Below are 24070 nucleotides of genomic sequence, written 5' to 3' on the forward strand. Positions count from 1 at the left end.
AATGTATATACTTTAAATCTAAAAATATATTATGAGGATTTAATTTTTTATTGTTCTTTCGACAACTTTATCTCAATGAGACACAATAGGTACGTACGAGCAAAAAATGAGGAAATGTCGGCCCTGCTTGCTTCGATTTGAATCCGTGTGAATCGTATGCGTTGGTGAATGTTGCGTGAATGAAGATTGTCGAAGATTATGATATAATAAATGTTGATTAAACAGAAGTGTCATGCTTAATTAAGAGATTAAATAGCATAAAAAAACGAAGATGATCTTGGAATATATTTTATCGGAGTGAAATGTGTTAAAAAATGGCTAAATATGTGTATGCTTAGTTTGTAGGTTACGTTCGTGAATAAGTGTCTCTATGTGTTTTTATAAATAAAAAATTATTATTGTAAATATATTATAATCAAACGAGATCATGTCGATTTGCTGGGAAAAGAAGAAACCGAAAATCTGTAAGGTGAGTAATACTCATCTCAGATAAAGCTTTTATATAATACCAGAGATGATACAAAGACAATGTCTTATAATTCAACTGCTGCAAATATATAAAAGTTTTAGAATGTTTGCCGCAAATTGGCAATATTTAGCATTAAATTGCTTGGTGGCTCTATTTTGTAGGCAATTAACATGGATGGTATTGTGTCAGAGTTTACTTGTCTCAAAGTGTCTGCTCTAAGTAAGGTGTCACGCATATCAGCTATGGTGGAGATGAATCATACGGTAGACCTGCAGAACAAAGATAACTCTGACAAGCTAGAAAATATTGAAAACGAGCAAAATTTATGTAACATCAAGACTCCACGGAAAACTAATGTCTCCCCTAAACTAAATATTTCTTCATCAAATGGTATTTACTTCTCAATCAACAAGATTCATGTGGAGAATGAGCTACAAAGGAAAGAGAATGTCAGGGTAATTATTATCAATTGTTTTAAATTTATGCATATATAATTTAATCTATCTTCAATGTTACTAGGAATTTGTGTATTAAAAGACAATATTTCTATAAATTGCAAAGCATAATTTAATTAAAAGGATAATTTACAAAAATATTTTTTTTCTAAATAATTAAAGTCACGTTGTACCTTTAGAAAGAAATTCAACGTCATGTTGAACATATGGAGCAGAATGATCGCGCTATCCAGAAGCAAATGGCAAATATGCGCTCTGCGATGGCACGTGAACGAGAACGACGGAGCGCAGAAAAACTAGCATATATTTTAGCTGAGGAGGAACGTATCGCGGAACAAGAAGAGATCAAAAGACGACATGAACAGCAATTGCAAGCACAGCGTGCTGAGGAACGAAAAGAGGAGGTTGAACGGAAGGTGAAAGAGTACCTAAAACAGAAAGAAAAAGAAGAGATGATGAACACCGTGCTTATCAACCGACACCAATTTTTGAGCACATATTGTGACATCGCACAATTATGCAAGACTTGCAAGGATGAAGATTTATTCAACGCGATTCTTGCGCCAAATACCGCAAGAATACAAGAATTGGTTCAACAGTTGCAAACTTTACAGAATAAACTCGAAGTAATTAGAAATATTAAATGTTATGTATAATTTAACATATTTTTATAATATTTTTGTAATAGTAAGTGCGATATATATCAAATCGTAACTCCAAGAGAAAATTTCACCATTTGTCTCAAGAGAAATCAATAAGTCCATTTATTTATATTTTTATAATATAATTCATATTATATAAAACAATCGTAAATTTTCAGAGCGAAGAATTAGACGCCACCGATGTGAATCTAAGCGAAATTATACTCATTGCCATTAATGAAGAGCTAAATGTATTTCAGACAGAGATAGGTTTGTAAAGTGCTTGAGAATAGTCAAAATTGTGTTCTCTTTTACTCGATAAACTTTTGTTAAGTGTAATATGATATAAATTGTTTTTATTTTAGAAAAAATTAATATTCAATACGAAGCTGAATTAATGCAAAAAGCGAATGAAATTCATTGTCCATCGGTTGTGGAAATTCAAAACGTTCCAGTTAGCGATGCGGCATCTTTTCAACAATCGGATGTGACTAATAATGTTGCGGAATTCAAAGAGACTAAAGAACAAATCTCTAACGTAATTATAAATCAGGAAGAAGCAGTTACGCCTCAACATGAAATAGTCGCGCCTCCTGTATCTGAGACTAATTCAAACATAGCACCTAAAGCTTCTGAATGTAAAAAAGGTGAATCTTAAACATCTTTGGAAACATTGATACATATAATTACATATACATGTTTAATACATGATCATATTTAGATTTTGTGCTTGGACAGAAAGATTAATGTTAATGCGGTTCTTTACAGAAAGTCTTTCAGAATATGTCGACAAGGAATCGCTGCAAATCTATCTGAAGAGCCGACAAATTTTAGACCGTTACAAAAGCGCTCACAAAGATTTCTTGCAATCAGCCGATACAAAGAAATTTCGTTTCGAATGTCAGAAAGCAATCAATATTCCGGTGAACGCGATCTCCGGTGTTAGTGAGCAACATTTGAAAGACAAATATAACAGACTGCAAAGTTTTCTGACTGGAAAATCGTCTCCTAATGTGATGCAGCATCCGCAAGGGATGACCTACTGTAAGGATCATCTGGCAAAGAAATTGGTCGTACGTATCCGTGAATCTTTTTATAAATTATAAAAACAATACATTTTAAATTACTTTTGAATTTATATTTGATCTCTAGAACCAGGGTGAAACATTGGTGTCCAGTAAACCGAAAATGGCATTCCCCGTGGCAGTGATCGTCATCGCTCTCTGGAATGAACACGCCGATTTCGGTGACTTGTTCTTGGCGCATCTTCACGAAGTATGCCCGTTTATCGTGCCAATCTTTCCACAACAACAGGAAGGTCAGTCTAACGAGGATTACTACAAATCCCTCGGTTGTAAATATTCTGAGGACGGTACCGTCGAAACGCAGGACAAGTTTCTGAAGAGAATGTCTGGTCTCATGAGATTGTACGCGTCGATTACGGTCACAAGACAGCTCAAGGGTATAGCCAAAGCTCATCCTCATGGTCTTCAACACGCTTGGAGATGGCTAGCAGTTGTTCTGAATATCGGTAGGATCACATTTATATAATAAATACAATTTGTCTAAAACAAGTTTTACACGCAATATACGCGTGAAATTAAATGTTTATTTCATATATTTAAAAAACAACAAATTTATCTTCTCGATATTCAGCACCGAGAGTTGACATTTGCAACTTATGCGCGACCTTGATACTGGATATGCTTGAGGTCGCCGGGAACTCATTGTGGAACAGTTATCCGACGCAGTTCCCTAAATTGCTGACGCTGCTGAAAGAGCAATACTATCCAGAAATGCAGCGAGTTATGGGCGATGGTGGCGGACCTCTGATGCGATTGGATGAATTTCTGAACAACGCTCTCGCGAATGGTGCTATACGTCCCGCTGATGGCATGCTTCCGCTGAACTTTTTTTGATCTTACATACAAGCGCTCCGACGACGTAAAGACCTAAATATAGGCTGAATCTATCGCGAGTCTAGCAATGGACTAAGAAACGTCTAACAAATTTGTACTGGATTGTAAAAATTTACACAGAATGGATTTATATGTTACTTATTGCGAGAAAAAATAGAAACGAGCAAAAGGAAGGAAAATCAATCGAGACAAAGGATCTCTTTTTAACGAATCGTGTATATATAAGATCGAGGATAAATTTACAAATTGTATTTATTCAATAAAACAATCACATTCTTTGTAGAGAGAACGTATTAACAAATATATATAAATGTTGATAAAACTCATATGAGATATAATAAAAGAGTGAACAGTAAATAACACAAAGTTTAATAATAGGGTACGCTAGTAAGCACGGATTTCACATCGTTCAGATTGTAGTAATCCGTGGAGTTCTCGGCAAAACCGATGACGCCGAAGGACGATAATCTATCCATCCATTCTTTGTGCTGATTTATACTTAACAGATAAGTTGCGATCTCTTTGGCGAGTTTATCCGCTGAACAGAAACGATTAAGAAAATTAGTGAAACAAGGCGAGATAAAAGTAAAAGGAAAAAGAAGTATCTTATTTTCTATAGATCGCATTAAACGCGATTTATAGAAAATGCCTGAAACAACACATATATACCCAATGCTTTGTTGAGCATAATGCGATAAGGCGGCAAAGGTCCTAAACTGGTGAGGATGTGAAGAAACTCTGCGCCGGATACAGTGAACTTGTGGCATCCGATCACCGGTGCTTCCAAGATGCCCACTTCTGCCTGCTTGCCGGCAACCATCTGCAATACGGCGAGTTGCGAGCTGGCATCTGCGAGATTTAATTAATAACAGAAGAAACTTGGTCAAAAACTGTTATTCAAAGTAAGTCCGTTTGTTCGAGAAATAGAGACCAATGTATATATTACAGTATTTTCTCTCAAAATTATTTTGTTTTTTAAATTAAAAGTATTTTTGACAACTGACCGAGTGTATTGCCGAAGAACGCCGGATTCTCGCCTTTTGTGCGCAAATAATTGAAGAGCAACCCGGCAGCGCTGACTTGATTACGTCTGTCCGGAACAGCGCATCTGTGTCCTCGCAAGTCCATAATGTCCTGCAATTAACGAGAATTCATGTATATATATATATATATATATATTACTTCTTCAAAACGCTCCGTGAAAAAAAATTCGCGAGAAACGAGTCTCATTTACCTCGACATGCGGAGCACGATCAGCCGCGACGATTACGTCGGCGTAAACGCAGGGCGATTTGCTCTTATTCAGATAATGCTTGAAAACGAAGCTGGCGGGTAAGAGGACTCCGTCTTTCCAATCCTCGCTCGCTGGTAAGATAGCTGCAACAATAAAATAAAAAGATCTACATGTGTAATTATCTATATGTATATATAATCGTTTGTTGTGACGAAATAACAGTGCGCTTCCCACCAACGCTATCGAGCAACAACAGTTGCCAAACTTAATCGCCTTGAGACGAGATGACGTCACAACAATGAATCATAGTTAAACACATTACAAAGGCCGTTTGATGCAACCTTTTAGAAAGATCTTGAAAGAGAATGATATCTGAACAAACATTATTTTTCGGAAGCGTCTTCACTGAAGATCTATGATTCCGTTGTCTAAGGTCATAAAAGTCTTGCGCTTGGACATACCTATGTCAGCAATATCCTTTGCGACTGGTCGACCGATTCTAGGTTCGTGCAACAGGACAACCGGCTTCTTCGTAACGACTTCGACGATTTCCACGAGTATTTCGAAGAGTCCAATTGGCATTGAGGGCACAAGATGCGTTGTCAGGACTAAAGGACGCTCTTTCAAACTAGGTGCCGATATTGGCGCCCATGTTCTGGGCACTGCCGCGTTCCAAGGTGTGTGAGAGTCCTAGATGGTCATTTTTAAGATTACTTAATTCACTTTTTAATTTTTTAACACATTTATTTTACTGATTTATGTCATTTAATAATTTTAATATTGTGGAAGAAAGGAACGTAAGATTTTTTATCGGGAACGTATAAAAATACAAAGTTTTTCATTATTATGACAGTAATAGTTCCTAAAGATAATTTGCTACAACTTTTATATCTTAAAATCTTTAATTATTTTTAATAAAAAATAAATTAATTAAAAAGTGACTGTATTTGGAGCGATAATTAAAATTTTACAAGATTATGTATGATGTGTGTAATTGCTGTTTTATATATTGTACAAAACATTAAGAATCGACAAAAAAGACTTACAGTTTTTTCGACAACCGGAATCTTTTTTGTCTTATTTACAAGTGGTTTTGTATCCTTGACAGAATTCTCTTCGGGAATCTTAGAGGGATTTTTTGACGTATTATTTTTAACATCATCTTCAACGTCCTTTGTCGATGCTGCTTTTGGCATTTCGCATGCTCTTATTACTTCAGAAATCTGCGCGGAATTTTGAGAATTGACGTCCTGAACGTTTTTCTGGAGTTCCGTCTTCTGCACTTCGTGTACTTTTGTCATTTCCTTCGCAACCTCCTCAGTTTTCTCTATCGGTATCTTGCTCTGCACTTGCTCCTTTTTTCTTTTCGGGGGGCTTTTTTTCGTCTCGCACACAACGTCGTTTGATTTTTCGGGAGATTCGACGGGCGCCAGCTTCGAATCGACGACGGGAGCCGGTTTTTCGCTCATCTTCGTGCTGCGGATAGAATCGACGAAAATTCCAAAGAGGTTCCCGAAGAGACTCACTCAGGAAACTTCCCCGAAGACACGTTTCTCGAATCGATCGTGACTGCAAACTGTCGATCAACCGCGACCGATAGAAACCTCGGTCTCTTTGCGATCTGTGCTATGTGTGCGTGGTTATCGTCAGTCGTCGGCCGCGTGACAAGCGCGTGTATACCACGACCGATGATGCCGCGATACCGGTCTCCCCAGAGAGGTCGCGAGTACATTCCCAAGTGATTTTCCTTTTCTCTTTCTTTCTCCCACGCACGCAACTCATTAACCACGTATTTAGCAACGCACTTCTCAAGTGCCGGGTGTCAATTCTCAACAATATAGATGTACAGAAGCATCGAAGAAACTCAATTTATATATATATGTAACTCGTCACATATCATACATCGAACATGTCGTCGTCATCTGCGTCGTCTGCAGGAAATCGTACAGGTAAGTTATTTACATACAAATTTCCATCAAAGTTTATATATGTGTGAATAAAAATACTACAGTTAAATGGACAAGAGAAAAACAAGCATATTCGCGATAATGAACATTTTAATCATTTTCTGACATTTCATCACTTTTTTCTCAATCTGCTTGCAATATTTCTTTTTCAGAATTCACTTTTTTCTTTTCGGTCGAAGGCAAAAAATTTTTCCAGTTTATAAGAATCCTGAAACTCGACTGACGTTGTTGGATTGAAGTGCGTATATGGATTTTCACGTCGTTAAAAGCGGGTCCTGCAAACGGACGAAAGTCCCACCGACCCGTTTCATCGCATTCACGGCCGATGAAGACTTCATCCGGACGCATCGCTCGCTCTAATAAGATTCGTTATCCGAATACGCCGTGATCCGACGCGACTTCGACAATGAGTCATCCTGATTTCTTCCGGGAAGCCTTCCCCGCCGTTCTGGCTCACGGTCGAAGCTTTGTCTTCGAAGTCGATCTTGAGGTGTCCGATTTCTAATTCGATGCCGCATTGCGATTGGAGCTCAGAATATTGAGAAACAAGCCTTTCTTCTTTCTTTTTTCTTTGTGAAAATAAATACTTCAACACGACACTTCACCTCTTCGGAAGAAAGTAAAACAAAACCCTTATTAAATATATTTTAAAGATCAAGACTGAAATTTAAACACTTAACATTCAATGGAATCGCGTAATGAAAAACATTGACGTTTTCCAACTGATGAGAGAAATCCAATCGCGATAAAAAATGATCGACTTCTCCTTCCCGCGATAAGACACGTTCTTGCGGCTTACTTTCAATTGTGAAAATGTGCGGACTATCGTGGTTCAAGGTCCCGTGGAATGCACGAGTTCCGTTCCACGCTGCACAGGTGTAACCTGTCAGATGATGTCACCGCGCACATTCGAGAATTTGCGATCGAAACAGTCTTATATACGATCCAATGCGATCGAGCATACGACACGATATCGCGAGTTTTCGAGTCGTTTTGTGAAACAAAGAGCACTGCGCTAAAATGTGTTCTTATCTCATTTATTTTGTTTCTTTCGCGGAAAAATCGCGCTTGATTGCTTTATTTGTACTGAGAGTTTGATTTGATTAAACTGTCGAAAAATTTCGAGTTCTGCGCCAATGCGCAGTAAAGATGCTTATCTGCAAGCGTGCGCAGTTTTGAGATTTGCAGAGATTTGCAGAAAACAACTAATGAACTAGCTTTAAATTGTTAATAGTGATATAGGCAGAAACTTGTACACACGAAGTTGTAGTTTTTCATTGTTCAAATATTATTTGAGGCAATTGGTGCGATTTCGTGTGTAAGTAAAGGCATAAATGCCTGTGATGGGAAAAACACATATTGAGTTATCCCTTCGCGGACAAAAATAGATTTACCAGACCTATTCAAAAATTGCGCATCGGAATTTCTAAAAATTGATTTTTTTCAACGCTTATATCTTTGAAAATATTAGAGATTTTTTCTCTTTTTTTTAATGAACGCAAAAAAAAACAATTGAAACAATATTGATTTCTTGCGGAGATATTCGATTTTAAAATCGCGCGGGTCTTACAGATCTAGTCTGTCCAACTAATCACTTTTGAGGTCTGTTCACGAAAGATTATTTAAGATCTCAAACTAGAGAGAAAAATCAAATATCGAAAGAATCTTAGCGAAAGTATGCAATCGGGATCTTGTTCTCTTCGGCTTGAACTTTCACAAAAAGAGAAGTTACCAATGATAAATACAGTTAATACCACTAAACTAAGTCGTGCATCTTAAATATACAAATAAAAGAGTTAAGAAATATATAAAAAGAGAAGAGCTCGATTTTTGAAGTTGTGACATTGAGAAAAAAACTAATTTCATTTGGAGATCTCTCATAATAAATGTAAAAGAGAATTAGAAAGAAATTATTTTTTGAGTGGAAAATCGTAAATGACATTTATTTATCGAATCTTCACCGAGAAACAGATCTGGAAGTGCGTTTTTAAAATTCACAAAATTCTGCGCGAAGATGTAATTACAGCGTCGACTTTCATGCTATTCTGGTTGATAATCTCAGAGATAAGAACGAAGATTCCGGCAAGTAACTTACTTAGGAAACGGTCTCGTGACGTGTGCGCTTCTTCGACGCGAAGGAGAGAATTTTCCGTGTGAATTTTTTGGCAAGCATAATTATGAAGATCCGATGGTGTGCGTGTGTGTGTTGACGACAAGAGCCGGTGACGCGCGGCGTCGCGTCGCGATGCTGCTCATGGATGTTGTTTCCTCGTCGCGTAACTTGCGTTATCGCGCGTCGTGAAGCGCGCGCACGAATCACTCGTAAATTCACGTATTACGTAAATCCGTGCACGATCCCGTGTGTGTACGCACAGGCCAATTAACGGCCAGCGTTTCTTTATCGCGTTGTCACGGTTCATGGCAGGAGTCCGCCGCGACACGACGAGTCTCCCGATGATATTCCGAAAAAAAACCTTGTCGAGAGTGGACCGTTCGCTCGCTTCACGAGAAAGAGAGAGAGAGAGAGATTCGTCGGTTTCTGCGGATATTAATCTGACGACGCGAAAAAGCAGCCGAGCACGTGATGCGCCGCGGGAATATCGAATTAATATTGAATGAAATAATTAGGAGAGATATTGCGAGAATTTCTCGGAATTTATAAATGCGCAGCGAAGAAAAAATTATATCACAATCATGTGTTTCGAATTGTAAGAGAGCAAAGCAAGAGGTGAGATAGGATGAATCTTCAGCCACGCGGGTTCGGCATGCTCTCGTTAAATTCACAAGAGATGGATTGCTTTAACTACACAACACCGTCTCTTAGCACATGTTTTATTGCCAAAGGTAGGTGTGTATATACATATCGACAAAGTATGCTACTTAGCGAACGTCGCAAAGGCGTTCTCTGACTTGTACGATGTATTTCCGTCGATGAACTCGAGGCCGCGAGTCATTCTTCAGAAAGAGAGAGAGAAAGAAAGAATGAGAGAGAAACGGACTTTGTTCCTGATCCTTCGTTATTTACAGGATATATATTGATATTATAATCTGCAGAGAATATATAGAACCTGTATCACGCGAGAAAAATCATGTACCGAAAGAGAAAAAAATTTCCGCTGGAAATTTACATGCGAATTTTCAATCGACGAACGACAGAAAACGAAAAAAAAAAAAAAAATTAATAAAAATTATAACGTGACGAGCCGTATTACAACAAGTGTTCCTCACCAAATCCGACATGCGGCGGCAATATAATGCGCGTGTGCAAAGTTAAATTACCGCCTTCCTGAATTTCTACACAGTTTCTTCGTCGCCCGCGACGTGTTCGCGCCAGCGAATCTTTCTCATTATCGGACATGATTTGCACAAGATCTCCCTCCCAGCCACATAAATAACGTAATAATAATATCTCGTACATCTTATAAAAATGATTGTACGCGTATGATTACACACAAATTACACACCCTGACGTATATTTTGCACACCTTAAACAATTTCCATTTAATGTATAACTCACATACTCTCAAATTTGCAACATTATTATAATATTTTTTTAAATTACAATTCCAGAAACTTCCGCGATCAAACGAGTGATGCAGAAAAGAGTCAATCCTGATGTAAACTGATATTTCACTAATCGAGGCGTTGATTGCTCGCCAACGTCAAAACTCACACATTTACTTTGCACAAATAATTCGTTCGTGTTTACAAATTTTACGTAAATGACAATATTTAATTTATTCTACGTATGTATAAAGTCGACATTTCAATCGATTGATCAAACGCACTCGTCTAACTCTGATTTTAATGTATTGTTAATGCTTAATTAACTATTAACTTCGAAACTAACATCGTTCGAAATTGAGCTATCATGTGAAAGACGCGCAACCAAGTTAAACATGTCTTAATTTTCGACACCACGTTGATACCACCGTTCTACGATTTACAATTGAAATTAGCTTCGGCAAAAAATAGAAAGAATATGTACAATCGGTTAAAAAGTTTACTCTTATTTATGTCAAGAGTTACATATGGGCTTATTCAATTTTATTTTTCCTAATTAAAAATCAATTCGAAGTCGCGTTCATTACTTAAATGTGACAATTCTCAATTTGGAATTCCGATCTTCTATATTTATCAAACTTTTTATTTTTATTCTCTTCACCTTTATTTTAATAACTTATTCGCGGTTATATATTTGTCTGATTGTATCAAATACGTACATTTTCTATTAAGAATTTCCTATTAAATGCAGCAGAGTATCCCAAGAATGCCGGAATTCAATCGCGTTGAACGTACATAGCTACCGTTTAATTTCAATCACGATTAATTTGTTGTTATATCATTCGATCACTTGTTCTCTCCGAGAGTTGTTCGATTTAGTGGCGTCGACCGCGCGATTACCGTAACGCGTCGCATACCGGAACCATTAAAGTAGGTCACTGTCATGTGCTGACGGGCGTCCGGCCGGCGTCGCGGATCGACGACCGGCGTCCCGTTCGTACGGAATCACAGGAACGATCTCGATAAATTCACAAACCGGGAACGCGGAGTCGACAATACGGCGAACTAAAAGGAACTGGCCCCGCGACGAAACGGCGCGCCGTCGATTTCTGTCGGCTCGGGCTTCGACTCCTTCCTCCTCCTGCTTGCTGCTGCTGTTGCTGCTGCCGATTCGCGATCATCGCCGACGTCATCGTACGCGATCATCGCCACCGCTGCCGTCGCCTTCGCCTTCGCCTCCCTACTGTATGACGTCATTCGCGAGCGCCGGATGCTGTCATCGTCGTGTCCGCGATCGCTCGCGAGATGAGAGGATCTGTTCGACGCCCGCAAGTCATCTCGACGAGTTATGTTCCGGTTTGTGTCGAACACTTTTACGTGTTAGGATTCTTCGTGTCAACTCATATAAGATTTAGAACTTACATACATTCTCTTGTTTCGACATTTCTGGAAAGTTACATATAAAATATTAAAGACTCGGTTAAAAAAAAGTCGAGAATATTTAAGTGACATTTCGACAATAAAAAAATAGAAAATAATATTTGATTCATTTAAAGTTATCACACAGCACACGTTTTGGGTGTTGCACATAAATAGATACGCAATAACAAACACCTAAATTTACTTCTGATAAATGTATGTTATGCTGTTACGTGCTGTGTGCAAGACCGAGGAAAACTGAGGTTCTGCGAACATGCAATCACGATTCGGCACGATCACTTGAAAGAGGATTTCCTGGCGCTGGGTCATCGTATCCTCCCGTCGTAGATAGGAGGAAGAGAAAGAAATGGAGAACGATGTATCGCGACCTCCTCAAGGTAAACTTCGCGTGCCATCTTCGGACACAAATTCGCGAATGTCGTTTTAATTCGCGTCGCATTTTATGCAGTTAATTGACGGCGACGAGTTCGTCGCTGCCGGTCGACCATGTCTCTCTGTCGCGAAAATTAACTCAATCATCATTTTATAATAATCTTGGAATAAACGATTAGAGCAAGAGAGAAAACCTTCTCTAAAACGTTAAATAATTAATAAAATTCAAGCAAGTTGGAGAAAAAACTCGATCTTTCGGATAATTTTATTACGTTTAGAAATGCCACATTTTCGTTTATTTATTTGACTTGAGGGAGAGAACGGAGGAATTGGAGTATCCGTATCGAATTTTAAATTCTTTCGGGTCTCACAGAAGATTCAATCCGCGTGGAACACGTGCGTCAATGCCCTTCTGCTAAACGAGGACTTAGACGTGAATGAACGGCCAACTTGTATTTTGCGCGATGAAATTTCTGCGAGTGAGTGCCCCCCTCCCTTTTCCAATAATGCTCGCAGGGCCGTAATTAACATCTCAGAGACAAGATAAATAGACATGTTACAAAATAATCTCGGTCTTATTAAATTTGTTTGTAATAAAAACTATGTCTCAAAATAAATTAAAAATATATGTAAATTCAACATCTACTTTCATATTTGAATTATGACTCGCAATTAGTTATCTATCTATGTGAATTATGAGAAAAATTTCATATTTTCATTTCATGTTTGCTTCACGAAACTGACTCTTTATTTATTTGTTTATCATAAAAAGAAATTTTATTATTTTATAGACAATTTAGTTTAATTATATTTATATATTCTTTACTTATCTAGTGAAGAAAAAAGGAATCTTGTGTTTGCACCATGTTTATCGCTGAGTTTCAGCTTGCTACCGGCCTGTGCTATCAGGCCGAGCCTTCGTCACGGCGAACGAAGGTATTCCGGACGTCGCCGTTACGGACCCCTTCTGTTAACCTGGCCCAGAAACCGAGCCGGAACTGTCGGTGGAATCAATGACCTTGGCGCGTGAGCTCCGTTCATAGCCACCGACCTCGAGAAGAAAGTTTCAAGAGCTTTCAGCGACGATGACCTCGTCGATTCTAATTTCCGCATTGAATGTTAATTGTCATCATCTTTTACATAAGTTCTTTTTATAAAGAGCAGCAAAGTTAGAAATAAAATCAGTTCTCAAGAATAGTATCTAATTTTTATTTTAATTTCACCATAACTCAATTTTATGCTAATATAAGAAAAAACATTGGATTGTACTTGATTTAAAAGTAAAGAAATATAAATCTTTAATTTTATCGTGAACAGCGATGCAAAACTTTCAAATAGACATTTAAACTAATGTAAAACAAAAATATGGTGTGGTTTATACGTGCAAAATAAAAAACCAAATATGAATGTGAATTTGTAAAATTTTGTTAAGAAGAGGATTTGATTTAATTTTTTTCGCACAAAAATGACGGGAGATCCGACAAAATACTAATTATCAAAGTGAAATTTGATTTTTCGCGTGATGTGAAATAAAATCACGCTAAAATTACGCAGTAATTTGGTTGACGCATCGTGTCCGGCATGCATGACGTGTACGTATACACTCTCTTGCCGCAAGAATGCGAATTTCCATCGGCAGCTCTATCCACCGTGAGATCGCATTTAGAGATCCAGGCCAGTTCCGCCTCCTCTCGAAATCCGCCATACGTTGTCCTGCTCCGTAATTTCTCTCTTTGGCAGCGTCACATTATTTGCGCGAACGCCAAGTCCAAACGCTACTTTCTTTGTACATACCATTCAATATTAAGACGACAAGCTACCTGAGTTTTATTTATTGTCAAATAATCTCGATGAACACAAAAACACATCTTTTTTAAGACTGAAATTTATGTACTCAATAGTTCAGTGCGTTTTGAATACCTAAAAATAAGTAAACATCATAAAAAGTTAAGGGTAATATTTATATAATTTATCGATATATGTATATATATGTGTATGTATTAACAAGAAAAAAAATAAAAAACTATAATCTAAATCTTATACAAAATATGATGTGCTCAAAAGCCTTGGTTGAGGTTAACAACACATAAAAGTTCCTATATAATGTATATGATATATAATGTAAATGCATGCATCATATAAAAAAGATAATTTTGTTACATCTTGAATTTCTCATTAAAAAAACTAGAACTTCGACTCACCAAGAAATTTCGATTTTGAACTTAGTAAACGTCCATATAAAACACCTAATAAAGAAGATTTAAATACTTTACTCACATAAATGACTTGCGGACGATCGAAGATTTAAATTTACTTCTTCCGTTAATCTGCAGATGGCGCGTATGTGCAATACTTGTCACGTGAGGTAAACAGCTTATGTGACACAAATTACACGCCGGTTTTAAGAAAAGAGGCGTACGGATGTGATCACGTGTCGAATGTAAAATCTATTCTCAGACTTAAATAAATTCGTAATTTCTTTGAATAATTAACGGTCATGACAAATATAAACTGTTGCGTTTGTGGAAAAGACGTTGCGCCTTATAAATGTCCGAAATGCAGACAACCTTAGTGAGTAAATTTGAAGGTTATGTTTTAATAATTATCTCTTTAAAAAAAAATAATTATTTCTCTTTTTGTTGCAGCTGCTCCGTCGCATGTTGCAAAAATCACAAGATTCAACCCTGCACGTCTCCGGAACTACCTGACAAATCCCAAGAACAACGTGTCGCTGAACAAAATTACAATTTTCCGACAGAGGATACCGTACCTCAAGAAAAGCTGCAACAGTTGCGTCATAGCGAAGATCTGAAAGAATGCTTGAAAAATCCTCACGTGCGTGACATTATGAGAGGAATTCTGAATAGTTCAAATCCTACTGAGGCTATAGCATTAGCTATGACCGAGCCGATATTTGTGGAAATGGCCGATATCTGTTTAAAGATCGTAGAACCGTTGGATGAGTACAATTCACATTGAGTGACCTTCGAGTCTGCATTTGTGTACTGGATGAAACTGTGATGTGTCAAAAAAGACGTTCTGCTTTAAGATGTAAGTTCTGTAAATATATTTTCACATACATTGCAGATTGTATAAAAATATTGACTTGTGTACATAGAAATCCATGTTTTTTCTTAGTAAATGTACAAATGAACAAATATTAAGAAAATAGGTAAAAAATTATGAGAATTGTACAAAGATTTTATTATATTTTCATACAAATAAAAATTAAGCAAGCGTTTTAACAAGATGATAAAATGAAGGATATGAATCTCCCTTGTCTGATTTTTTTTTCTAGAGATTATATATCAGGTGATTATATATTCATGTATGTATAAGTTCTATATTAAGTTATCGGTGCAATCTTTATGTCGTACAAAAGAAACTAAGATGATTTTATTTCGTCAAAAGTCAGTCAAGACTTCGTGCAAACCAACACTTATATCCTTGTCTTTTTTTTCTTTTTTAACTCAGCCCAAAGCCCGAGTGTTGAGAATAGTAGGCATAGAAGTCATCGGAAATATAATCTTCAACGTCATTTGGTATCTGTGCACCATCAAGTATGATTGAAAGGGCGTGATATCTTCTTCTGACATGATGAGCTGCCATTTTCGGCTGTCTGTCTCTCGTGAAGATTCCCTTTTTATTGCCACCCACTCTAGTAAACGCTAGAATGTGTACATGCATATATGAATATTTTTAATAAAACTTGTTCCAAACCAATTTGTTCAAAATTCAAAGTCGCTACAAAAATTTAATACAAAGTCGGCACAACAATCGATATCACAATTTTCTTCAATACTCACTTTGCGCAGTACGAAAATCGGCGAAATTCCAGATAAACTCGCCGATGAAGAAGCCTTTTTTTCGCAATCGATCGAAAGCTTCGAAGTGTCTAGAGAACAATTCTTTCTGATATTCTTCGCTCCATACATATTCTGGTAGCTGCAACAGATAGAAAAGTGATATTACAGTGTTGTGGTAATACTTTAGAAAACGATGAAATAAGTACAACAAAGATTACCTCGTGCAGACCGGGCATAGTATCAGCACCGTATTCGGACATGAGTACCGGCTTGTTGTACTTTTTATGCCAAGCTTCGGCTTCCCCTTCAACTCGGTCGATGATCATGTCCATTCTGCCGGCATTGCTGTACCAGGCGTTGTAACGATTGAAGCTAATCACGTCGAGAAACTCACCAGCTTTGTCCTCCTAATTACAATTTACAATAAATTGTTGTGTACAATAAATTACATAAACAATTACAATAAACATTATTTTATTTTATCCACAAAAGTATTGTCAGGAGAATGTTGAAAGTAAGTCATAGTTATTATTAATATTTTGTATATTTATTTTATTATAATTGAGCAATTAGTTTTTAAATATATTTTTTTGTTTTCATAATTTGTAACGTTTTAATCTTTTGTATGCTCATTTATTGTAACGTCACCTGTACTCCACGAGCCAGAGCTATTGTGACTGGCCTGGTAGGATCGACTGCCTTGGTGTGTAAAGCGATCTGCTTGAAGTACTCCTCGGCTTGAGGCAGCTGAGTCCTCGGTTCGTTCGCCAAGGACCACATGATCACCGAGGGCCGGTTCTTGTCCCTGCGGATGAGCTCCGAGAGCGAGTCCTTGTGGCGTGAGAGCAAAGATGGCGAAAAGTTCTCCGTGTCGACAGAAGGACATTCGTCGATCACAAGGAAACCCAATCTTAAAGACAAAATTTAATAAAATAGAAGGGGACAAAAAAACATACATGTGAGAAAAAGATGAAATTAAAAATCTATGGTGAAAACTCTCGATACCTGTCGGCCATGTCGAGGACTTCATCGCTATAAGGATAGTGGCTGGTTCTGTAAGCATTAGCACCGACCCACTGAAGCAGCTCGTGGTCCCTCACAGCAGTAACGAGATCAAAACCACGTCCTCTGATGATCGAATCCTCGTGCCTGCCGAAACCGCGCATATACACCGGTCGGTCATTCAGCAGAAGGCTTGTGTTGTTCCACGCCAGAGTTCTGATGCCAATCGGCAACCGATAGATGTCCACTTGAGTAGAGTTTGCTACTGACAGTTTCACCTAAAAAGTAAGATGTATTATTTTAACAAAGCAACTTGGTATTTGAACAATTTGTTGATTTGAAACACATCAGAAAGATAAATATTGCACATAGTGCTTTTGAGACAAAAAGATAGTTGTAGGTTTATTAAAGAGATTTCTTATAGAAATCCAAACCTCTAAAGTATACAGGTATCCTGGCTTAGGATTCATGCCTCTGGGCCACCAAAGTCTAGCAAACGGAACTTTCAAAGTTCCGGATAAACCGTAAACGGGCTCCTTGATCGCCAAGGCATCGTCATTATCGTGCAAAGTAACTCTGCAGATTACTATTTCTCCCTCACGCAATCCGGCCGGTTGTATGATGTACTTGACTATTCCGATGTCGCCGATCAAGCTGGTTCTCACCGTGATATCCTCAACGTAAACGTGTGGCGTGGTATACAGCAAAACAGATCTTTAAATTTTTTTTCAAATTATTGCGAAGTGAAAGTACACACATAGGTATTCAGTTTGAAAATAAAACTTTGGCAAAAAAAATTATCTAAAATTATGGTGAGACATACGATCTAAATTATCGCGTAACGCACCAGATGATCTCTCTTGTTTGTTCACAAAGCCTTCTGATAGATAGAAATCTATTTGTGACGAGTGAAATCGCGCGTCGCTTCAGGGAACTCAAAAAGTATCGCAACAGGAAATTTAAAACAACGTGATGTCACACGTGTCGCGTAGTTATTTTCTTTGATTGTTCCAACAGAATAAAAAAATATTTTTTAAAAATGGTTTTTATTTTATTTCAAAAATGAATAAGTAAGATGAAAGAAAAATTAACAGAACTGGCATTTTTGCGCGAATTTAATTAATTAAAACAGTTAATTAAATGTTTGAAAAATTAATATTTATAACTAATTAAATAAAATTGAATTTTAGCTCGATTTCTTTGGTCTATCCACCTGTGTATTCCGGCGTAGTTGAAAAAGTCGAAAGTATAAGTTTGCACATGCACAGTGCCGTTGTCGGAGACCATCTCCACGATTTTACCCTGAGGTACGCTGGTCTGCAGCAGGGTGTTATCCACGGCAACTGTGATGCGGTTCTTGCCACCGAAGCTTACGTACGACGAGATCTCCGCTTCGAAAGGCAAGTGACCCATTTCGTGATTCGTCACCAAGGCGCTGTTTACCCACTGAATACAGTTGAACTCGTCAAGACATTAGAGAATATATATAATATTTTTTCATATTCTTTCGAATCATTACAATTATATTTCATAGAAATTAATCTCCATTTATGTTTAAATGAAAGAATTCAATTGCTGTGTTTTGTAGACCGTTTTCTTATCTTAACATTTCCTCATTTTCGAGAGTCTTTGAACGAACGACAAGCAAGTATCTTCTGTCCGAAAATAAGTGCTTACCACTTGGGCGAGATAGTTGACCGAACCGAATCTGACGAAAACACGTTGATCCCGCCAGGAAGAAGGTACGAAGAAAGTTCTCTGGTACCAGACAGGGCCGACGTGATCCCGGAGTTGCCGCGATGTTGTGATGTCATTGTAAGACGAGGGTACCGGCATCTTTATCATCTCCTCGACCTGCAAAGGCGACCAGGTTTTGCGCAAACGGATCTTTGCTAACAAAGTTGACGACGAGTAGCGTGCAATTACGCGAGATTATAAGACGCAAGTGACTTTTACGCAATGCAGACAGGAGCGTATAAATAATACAAAAATATATGTGTGTGTATGCAAATTATCTTCATTAATTTTAGCAGCTCTGATTTAAAACAGTAAAAGTCAAAGTCTGTTATTTATCAAGTTTTAAGCTTGTAATAATTTGCATAATATAGTTTACTGCTTAACGCGCGTGTACACACCATTTATAATATTCATTAATATTTAATAATATTAATATTTACATTATTAATATTTGATAATATATGATATTTAATATATTATTAATATTTATATAATATTTAATTATTATTGTTTTATGTATTTTATAAATTATCATTATATAATACCGTTGATAAGTCGTCGTTAAACCACGATTCTCTGTAACCCCTTAATGCATCTCCTTCAGGCGACACGACAAAGTCCCATAATCCATCGAGCGATCGAACCTGCAAGAATATGAGATCCCTTTCTAATTCGCGATAGAAGCGTGAAAACCGGACTGAATTAGACTCTGGTTAGGTGGCGTTTAAAGGACAGACATGACGTCGCATCACGTAAGAGATTTACCTCTCGAGATTCACTTTCTCTGGGATACAGCAGACCAGGAAGCGGTGTCGGAAATGCCTCCTTATATGGCAATGATGTTTCGGTTGACGTTTCGGGATACTCGGACAACGGTTCCGAACCGGACTCACCGGCCATCACTGTGCCGAGCAGCAAGAAGATTAAGTGCCACATTCCTTTACGAATCTCCTAGATAAAGAAATCCACAGTCGTGTTCGTGTATTCAGGATCTTAAAACTTTATGATTCGACAGAGATAAGATAAGCAACTATTAGACACACAAAACAAAATTTAAGACTGTATAAAGTAATTTGATGAATTTTTCCAGAGAACACAATCGGTTTTCTTTAACGGTTTTACAATTTAATTAGCAATAATTAAAATTGCATCGTGACAAAATTAATTGCTATTGTTAAGATTGTTGTATTAGTGTTCATTTTTTATGAACAACGTAATATAATAATTACAAATGCAAACACATACATACACACACACACACACACACACACACAACCAACTCATGACATATAAATCTTTTCTGTGAACTTATTTAGCATAAAAATGATACTCAGATTTATTCATCGTTTATGTAACCTTATCTTGTGTCAAACTGAACTGTTAGTTATCACTCTCGTTGCCTGTTTCTAAGTAGTTCATGACAAATGACCCTCCTTCTTCATAATGCAGAGTCATCTATTACATGACCGCGTGAATATTACGTATATATTTGGTCAAAAGAAGGTCAAGAAGAAGAAGATACACATGCATGTTCTGAAAATATTGTATCTAAGAAATTAAAAGCTGTCAGGCATTGAGACATTTATGAAGCTCAATCTATATACATATAAACAATCTATATACGTAATATGTTACATAAAATACTCAACTATATACACAATAGCGTATTATCAGTGCTCACTTACGTTTACAGTGCGTCTTTTAAAATCGACTAGTCGCGGCAGCTGACTGCAATCGACTAACAGAAAAGCGTTGTGTTCTCCTTCAGTGATGAATTAAAGAACTTGCATTGTCTATTAAGGAATTTCTGACACGCAACTTCTTCTACAACTTTGTGCGCTGAACACGTTTTGATAACATTGTTATCATTGACATAAGTGTTTTTAAAAAATCGCTTATCGCAAACTCAATATTGATCTTTCAATATTATCATCGCGAACAACATAATAATTGCCCAATAATGCAAAAATAATTACATTACTTATTATATTTATTATTTGTCTGATTGTTTTCAGTAAAAACATCTTTCCCGGATCTTCTTACAGTTTTACATGATCTTCGAACAAAAGTTAATCGGAAAGGCTGTTCGAGTAATGAGCCGGTCGCACCCGCACACACATACACTTCTCGTTCGCAGCAATATCGGCTTCCTGGCACGGTGCCCTCCTACGAGAGCAGACTTCCCTTCCCAAAGCATCAAATCGTTTCCTCGTGTCGCGCGTGTACAGAGTTACCACAGCACTGGTGTCCCTAATTTCCTCGAATAGACACCATTGTCCAGGCCTGAACTTAACACTGGATAATAATGCTTGGAGAACCGCAACTTCGTCTCCCAACTAATCGAAAGCCTATCACGCCAAGAAATGTTTCCAATTGGTATTTATCTCATTATTAGCAATTTTATTTATATTTAGTTGCATTACTTAGCGAACAAAACATCACAAAGAGAGAAAACATTAGAATTAAGATTTCAAATTAAATGTAAATAATTTTTAATTATGTAAAATTTGTATTAGTTACACTTTCTCTGTCTCTCTTCTTTTCCTTCTCTTTGAATATACAATTGCTGTCTATTATTCTAACAGCAAATCATCTCTATTCTTACAATAACTATCAATAAAGTTTCTAAGAGTGGCCTTGTTTCTTCGCGATTTCTCTCGATTTGCGCGCGCGAGCATAGATAATTTGTAGACCCAATTTCGCATTCGAGATAATTGATCCGCGAAAGCCGAAAGATTTTTTAAAACAAATGATTGCATGGACATTTTTCCGCGCGCACACATTTTCACGGTACTCACCGCACGGTTATTTAACACCGATATATATATTATATATATTCATAGTGAATGTGCGGTGGGGAACATAAGAGGCGTGAGATGAAAATAGTGCGAAAAGTATTATAATGATATAATGATATAATGATGCAAAAATATTCTTATTGATAATATTTGATCATTATATAGAATAAGGTCAGATCTTTATTTTGTATAGTATTTTACATTTTGTTTGTGGAAGATCATTTTATTTCAAAGAAAAACACTTTACAAAAATTAAAAACTATTATACACAATTAAGTTTTGTAATATAGTTACTTGTTAAATTGGATTATAGAAAAGAATTTTAAATATTGTGTGAAATTGCAGGTGTATTTGCGAAAATGTAGGAAATTGCGTTGCAGAGCGTATAAAAGTATTGTTTGCCAAAATTACGGGTTTTCAGTTGAAATTGATAAACTTATTGATTTTCATCCGATGGAGAGAAAAAGTATAAATAACTTTTTCATTGTTAAATTACTAAAGCAGGACAACACACACATAAAATGATTTCTTATTAACAATTATCATTACATACAGTTTTGAGCGCGCGCGTGATGATTTAGGAATAATTTTCTCCAAACGTGAGTATCATTATTTTATATGTAGAATAATATTTGTACATATAAAAACATAATAATTTAAAACTTATCAAATTTATCGTTGAGTGTTTTTTTGTTATAATATCTTTGAATCTTTGATTACATGTTGACTGAATGTGATCAAACGAGCTTGATATAATCATGATGAAAAAGTCCGATCATAATCTACAGATGTTTTTAATTAGATGACACTTTATCAGAGATATATTAATACAAGTATTATGCAATCAAATAAACAGATAACGTAAATAAATCTGTGTTGCACGTGTAAGATATCAGTGTGAATTATTCAAACGTAATTTATCGGATAATATAAATGTAAATAATATAAATTTGGTGATAGAACAACTAAATGTTTTTTATTATCAATTTTATTTCTTTTTTTATTCCTTTTGTTTGTTTTGCAAATTGCGTATGTTATTATGAAACAACAAACCTTACAGTGGTCGCTTCGTTCTATTGCGAATCTAGTCACAGCATCGGAAGACAAGTTTCTGAAAATTGGAGTGGCTTCAATCATCCCGATCTAATCAACCGCAATCTTAATGGTGTAGATTTTTTTTCCACAAACTTTACGATGTTTGCGACGTCTTATGCTTTGTTTTGTTTTTTTATATATATTTTTTTTTTATAATTACGTTTCTTCTTATTCTATTTTTTTTCTTCTTATTTTATATTCGATTCCATTTGGTCTAATTGAAACAGTGTCTTCTAATTTGACTCTTCTTTCTTCTTTGCACTGTAATTTACGTTTGCTCACTTGGTTCTCAGCTTAGCATGTCGAACCAAAATTTTTCTATTTCGATTACACATGAAGCTTTTTGATTGCGCCATTAATTCCGATTGTAAACTTGATCTTTTTTTTTTCTAGCTGGAAGCACGGAGTGTTCAAATTCGCGCATTAACTCGGATATTGCGGACTGCCGGTGTGCAACATTCGAGCCTGAGCCTCGGGCTCACCGAGCGTGACTACACCGCCTCCGCGCGGCGCCGAGCAGAGAAGAGGTCTGCAGAAACTCGACCCGAAAATCTCGCTCCTCTCCTCCGCGTCTTCGTGCTCTCGTGTTTTCGCTTCACCGCCGTCGAACATCCATGATTGTCTCGTCACCGACGAATAAATCTAAGCACTGGTAAATGAAATTATGAATGATGAAGCAGCGGAATTTTCTTTCCTCCAGGTTCGCCTTGAAATGTTGGCATTGCGTATTTTTATCTTATTTGAAGTAAAACTGTTGTCGTTTGCCACACAGTACACGTGTGATTATCTCTATAGTTTCTCGTACGTGCTTTGCATCTTTTCACAATAGATAACCACTGATATTGTTGTATTATTCACTGTTTTAGAAGTAGTCTTTAGTAGTCTCTATGGTCTACTGTCAAAAAAAACACACGCACATAAAATGAAACGCTTAAAACTTTACAACCAATTTTTGAAAAATAATATAATCGTCTAATTTATATCTAATCACCTTTTACATTAATAAAAGTAAAGTTTGAACTTCGATTGTAATAATTCTAAAATTTTTATAATTACCAATAAAAATTAAGTGACGAAATTTAGCGAAAGTAATATTTTCTCACAACGGCGGCAATTCTCGCGTATTTCTAGTTCCTGGTCCCTCGTTCTTCGACATCGTTGGTGGAGGAGTATCTGCCCTGAGGGACTATCGATGGATGATCTCAGCGATTGCGGAAAGAAATGGCGTACGGAAGGAAGGTGGAAAGAAGGAAACGGCGAGTATATACTCGGGTTAACGACCAAAGCGGCGGGGAGTTCGATGGTCGATAGCGTTGTGCAGCGAGCAGGATCGTCTAACTATGTGTGTATAACGTATCTTTCTTTCGTTAAAAAAAATAAATAAAAAAAAATACATAAAGTGTAAGACGCGATTACTGGCTGGCAACTTAATCCTATTTCAAATCCATCTTTTGATTGATTACGGTCTGATAAGAGATCGATCTTTAGAACATAATCCTTAATCCTTAAGAATCTCTATCTTAATTGAGTGAAGTATATACAGGGTGTTTCAGAACTATGGGATCAAACTTCTAGGGGTTATTCAGTGCAACAGTAGAAAACATTTGAGTATAGGGACCCATGTCCGGAAA

The 24070-nt window shown here is 36.9% G+C and overlaps 4 protein-coding genes and 1 long non-coding RNA gene across 9 annotated transcripts; 3 read left to right on the top strand and 2 right to left on the bottom strand.

The window, feature by feature from the left end:
- The first annotated feature begins 377 nt into the window (after positions 1 to 377).
- Positions 378 to 3576, top strand: LOC109852361 (nucleoporin GLE1). The gene is made up of 8 exons (XM_020423453.1): positions 378 to 469; positions 631 to 924; positions 1104 to 1550; positions 1745 to 1835; positions 1931 to 2212; positions 2334 to 2638; positions 2718 to 3096; positions 3222 to 3576. The coding sequence occupies exons 1-8, from the start codon at positions 428 to 430 to the stop codon at positions 3482 to 3484; spliced, it is 2103 nt and encodes a 700-aa protein (XP_020279042.1). The 5' UTR covers positions 378 to 427; the 3' UTR covers positions 3485 to 3576.
- A 142-nt stretch (positions 3577 to 3718) lies between these two features.
- On the bottom strand, positions 3719 to 6382 carry LOC109852364. The gene is made up of 6 exons (XM_020423460.1): positions 5765 to 6382; positions 5180 to 5408; positions 4719 to 4861; positions 4489 to 4618; positions 4154 to 4333; positions 3719 to 4022 (listed from the first exon to the last, which is right to left on the bottom strand). The coding sequence occupies exons 1-6, from the start codon at positions 6185 to 6187 to the stop codon at positions 3853 to 3855; spliced, it is 1275 nt and encodes a 424-aa protein (XP_020279049.1). The 5' UTR covers positions 6188 to 6382; the 3' UTR covers positions 3719 to 3852.
- A 1781-nt stretch (positions 6383 to 8163) lies between these two features.
- Positions 8164 to 13202, top strand: LOC109852366. The gene is made up of 3 exons (XR_002250000.1): positions 8164 to 9529; positions 10256 to 12006; positions 12887 to 13202. It is a non-coding gene; the product is annotated as an uncharacterized LOC109852366 (long non-coding RNA).
- A 1187-nt stretch (positions 13203 to 14389) lies between these two features.
- Positions 14390 to 18084, top strand: LOC109852346 (zinc finger HIT domain-containing protein 3). 2 transcript variants are annotated; one of them, XR_002249998.1, is made up of 3 exons: positions 14390 to 14572; positions 14647 to 15052; positions 18000 to 18084. XR_002249998.1 is itself a non-coding variant. In XM_020423428.1 (2 exons), the coding sequence occupies exons 1-2, from the start codon at positions 14499 to 14501 to the stop codon at positions 14978 to 14980; spliced, it is 408 nt and encodes a 135-aa protein (XP_020279017.1). In that variant the 5' UTR covers positions 14390 to 14498; the 3' UTR covers positions 14981 to 15363. The 2 variants fall into 2 exon arrangements, 1 of the variants encoding a protein (XP_020279017.1); XM_020423428.1 differs by lacking the exon at positions 18000 to 18084 and having other exon boundaries at positions 14647 to 15363.
- LOC109852345 (beta-glucuronidase-like) lies at positions 15463 to 22584 on the bottom strand. Of its 4 annotated transcripts, none has more exons than XM_020423427.1 (12): positions 20232 to 20894; positions 19925 to 20079; positions 19312 to 19497; positions 19092 to 19190; positions 18487 to 18663; positions 18023 to 18255; positions 17244 to 17523; positions 16813 to 17087; positions 16456 to 16717; positions 16026 to 16214; positions 15808 to 15946; positions 15463 to 15669 (listed from the first exon to the last, which is right to left on the bottom strand). In XM_020423427.1, exons 3-12 carry the CDS (start codon positions 19480 to 19482, stop codon positions 15467 to 15469), a joined length of 2028 nt encoding a protein of 675 aa, XP_020279016.1. In that variant the 5' UTR covers positions 19483 to 19497; positions 19925 to 20079; positions 20232 to 20894; the 3' UTR covers positions 15463 to 15466. The 4 variants fall into 4 exon arrangements, with proteins under 4 accessions (XP_020279016.1, XP_020279015.1, XP_020279013.1 ...); XM_020423426.1 differs by having other exon boundaries at positions 19903 to 20079; XM_020423424.1 differs by lacking the exons at positions 19925 to 20079; positions 20232 to 20894 and adding an exon at positions 22398 to 22584.
- Between the last annotated feature and the right edge of the window lie 1486 nt (positions 22585 to 24070).

The sequence above is a fragment of the Pseudomyrmex gracilis genome, unplaced genomic scaffold, assembly GCF_002006095.1.
Source record: "Pseudomyrmex gracilis isolate BER0280 unplaced genomic scaffold, ASM200609v1 scaffold_28, whole genome shotgun sequence".
NCBI lineage: Eukaryota > Metazoa > Arthropoda > Insecta > Hymenoptera > Formicidae > Pseudomyrmex > Pseudomyrmex gracilis.

Excerpts from the sequence above, each read along its gene's own strand:
- LOC109852364 (XM_020423460.1), bottom strand. The coding sequence starts at position 6,187 with ATGAGCGAAAAACCGGCTCCCGTCGTCGATTCGAAGCTGGCGCCCGTC. Across the intron at positions 5,409-5,764 it reads TTCCGGTTGTCGAAAAAACT|GACTCTCACACACCTTGGAA; the intron begins GTAAGTCTTTTT and ends ATGACCATCTAG. Across the intron at positions 4,619-4,718 it reads ATCGTGCTCCGCATGTCGAG|GACATTATGGACTTGCGAGG; the intron begins GTAAATGAGACT and ends CGTTAATTGCAG.
- LOC109852346 (XM_020423428.1), top strand. The coding sequence starts at position 14,499 with ATGACAAATATAAACTGTTGCGTTTGTGGAAAAGACGTTGCGCCTTAT. Across the intron at positions 14,573-14,646 it reads CCGAAATGCAGACAACCTTA|CTGCTCCGTCGCATGTTGCA; the intron begins GTGAGTAAATTT and ends TTTTTGTTGCAG.
- LOC109852361 (XM_020423453.1), top strand. The coding sequence starts at position 428 with ATGTCGATTTGCTGGGAAAAGAAGAAACCGAAAATCTGTAAG. Across the intron at positions 925-1,103 it reads AAAGGAAAGAGAATGTCAGG|AAAGAAATTCAACGTCATGT; the intron begins GTAATTATTATC and ends TTGTACCTTTAG. Across the intron at positions 2,213-2,333 it reads AGCTTCTGAATGTAAAAAAG|AAAGTCTTTCAGAATATGTC; the intron begins GTGAATCTTAAA and ends GGTTCTTTACAG.
- LOC109852345 (XM_020423424.1), bottom strand. The coding sequence starts at position 22,481 with ATGATTGAAGCCACTCCAATTTTCAGAAACTTGTCTTCCGATGCTGTG. Across the intron at positions 17,088-17,243 it reads GATACCTGTATACTTTAGAG|GTGAAACTGTCAGTAGCAAA; the intron begins GTTTGGATTTCT and ends CTTACTTTTTAG. Across the intron at positions 16,718-16,812 it reads GTCCTCGACATGGCCGACAG|ATTGGGTTTCCTTGTGATCG; the intron begins GTATCGAGAGTT and ends TTTGTCTTTAAG.